The following is a 629-nucleotide window of genomic DNA, read 5'->3' on the forward strand; positions in this document are numbered from 1 at the left end:
TCCAAGGATGTGCTTCCTCCACTTAGCTTTGCTTCCTGGGAAGCTGTGACACTGTGCCAGGATTTTTTCCTGCTGGGAATGTGTGTGGAATGATGTCTTATCCCTCTCCTCACACCCAGGTGTGGTTCCAGAACCGAAGAGCCAAGTGGAGGAAACGGGAACGATATGGGAAGATCCAGGAGGTGAGGGATGTGTCTGTCCCAGCCCTGGGATGCTCCAGGGAGGGATTGTGTCCCACTGTATCCAGAGGATCCCACAGCACACTCTCCTCATCCTGCTCCCTGTGGATCCCTCTCATTCCCCACTCAGTTCCCTCTCAGATCCATCAGATGCTGAGGAGGGATGAGAAGGATCTAAGGGGGTGTGAGTGTGATCCCAGGGGGAATCTCAGTGGGAACTGAGGGAGGGATGAGGAGGATCTGAGAGGGGAATGAAAGGGAACTGAGGGTGGGATAAGGGGAGCTGAGTGGGAATGAGTGGGATATGAGGGAGGAATGAGCAGGATCCAAGGGGGGAATGAGTGGGATCTGAGGGAGTGTGAGTGGGATCTGAGGGAGTGTGAGTGGGATCTGAGGAGGGGTGAGAGGGATCCAAGGTGGGGCTGAGTGGGATCTGAGGAGGGATGGAGA

General features: G+C 55.5%; 1 protein-coding gene across 1 annotated transcript in view; it reads left to right on the forward strand.

The window, feature by feature from the left end:
* SEBOX (SEBOX homeobox) overlaps nucleotides 1-193 on the forward strand; it is a gene marked incomplete at both ends in the record, with an annotated part of 1,412 nt that extends 1,219 nt beyond the window's left edge. The window contains one exon of the mRNA XM_009081348.1: nucleotides 120-193. Within this exon, the coding sequence (XP_009079596.1) occupies nucleotides 120-193 (74 nt within the window). The remainder of the gene's footprint in view (nucleotides 1-119) is intronic.
* Nucleotides 194-629: the final 436 nt, after the last annotated feature.

This window comes from Acanthisitta chloris, unplaced genomic scaffold (assembly GCF_000695815.1).
Source record: "Acanthisitta chloris isolate BGI_N310 unplaced genomic scaffold, ASM69581v1 scaffold36448, whole genome shotgun sequence".
In the NCBI taxonomy this organism is placed as follows: Eukaryota; Metazoa; Chordata; class Aves; order Passeriformes; family Acanthisittidae; genus Acanthisitta; species Acanthisitta chloris.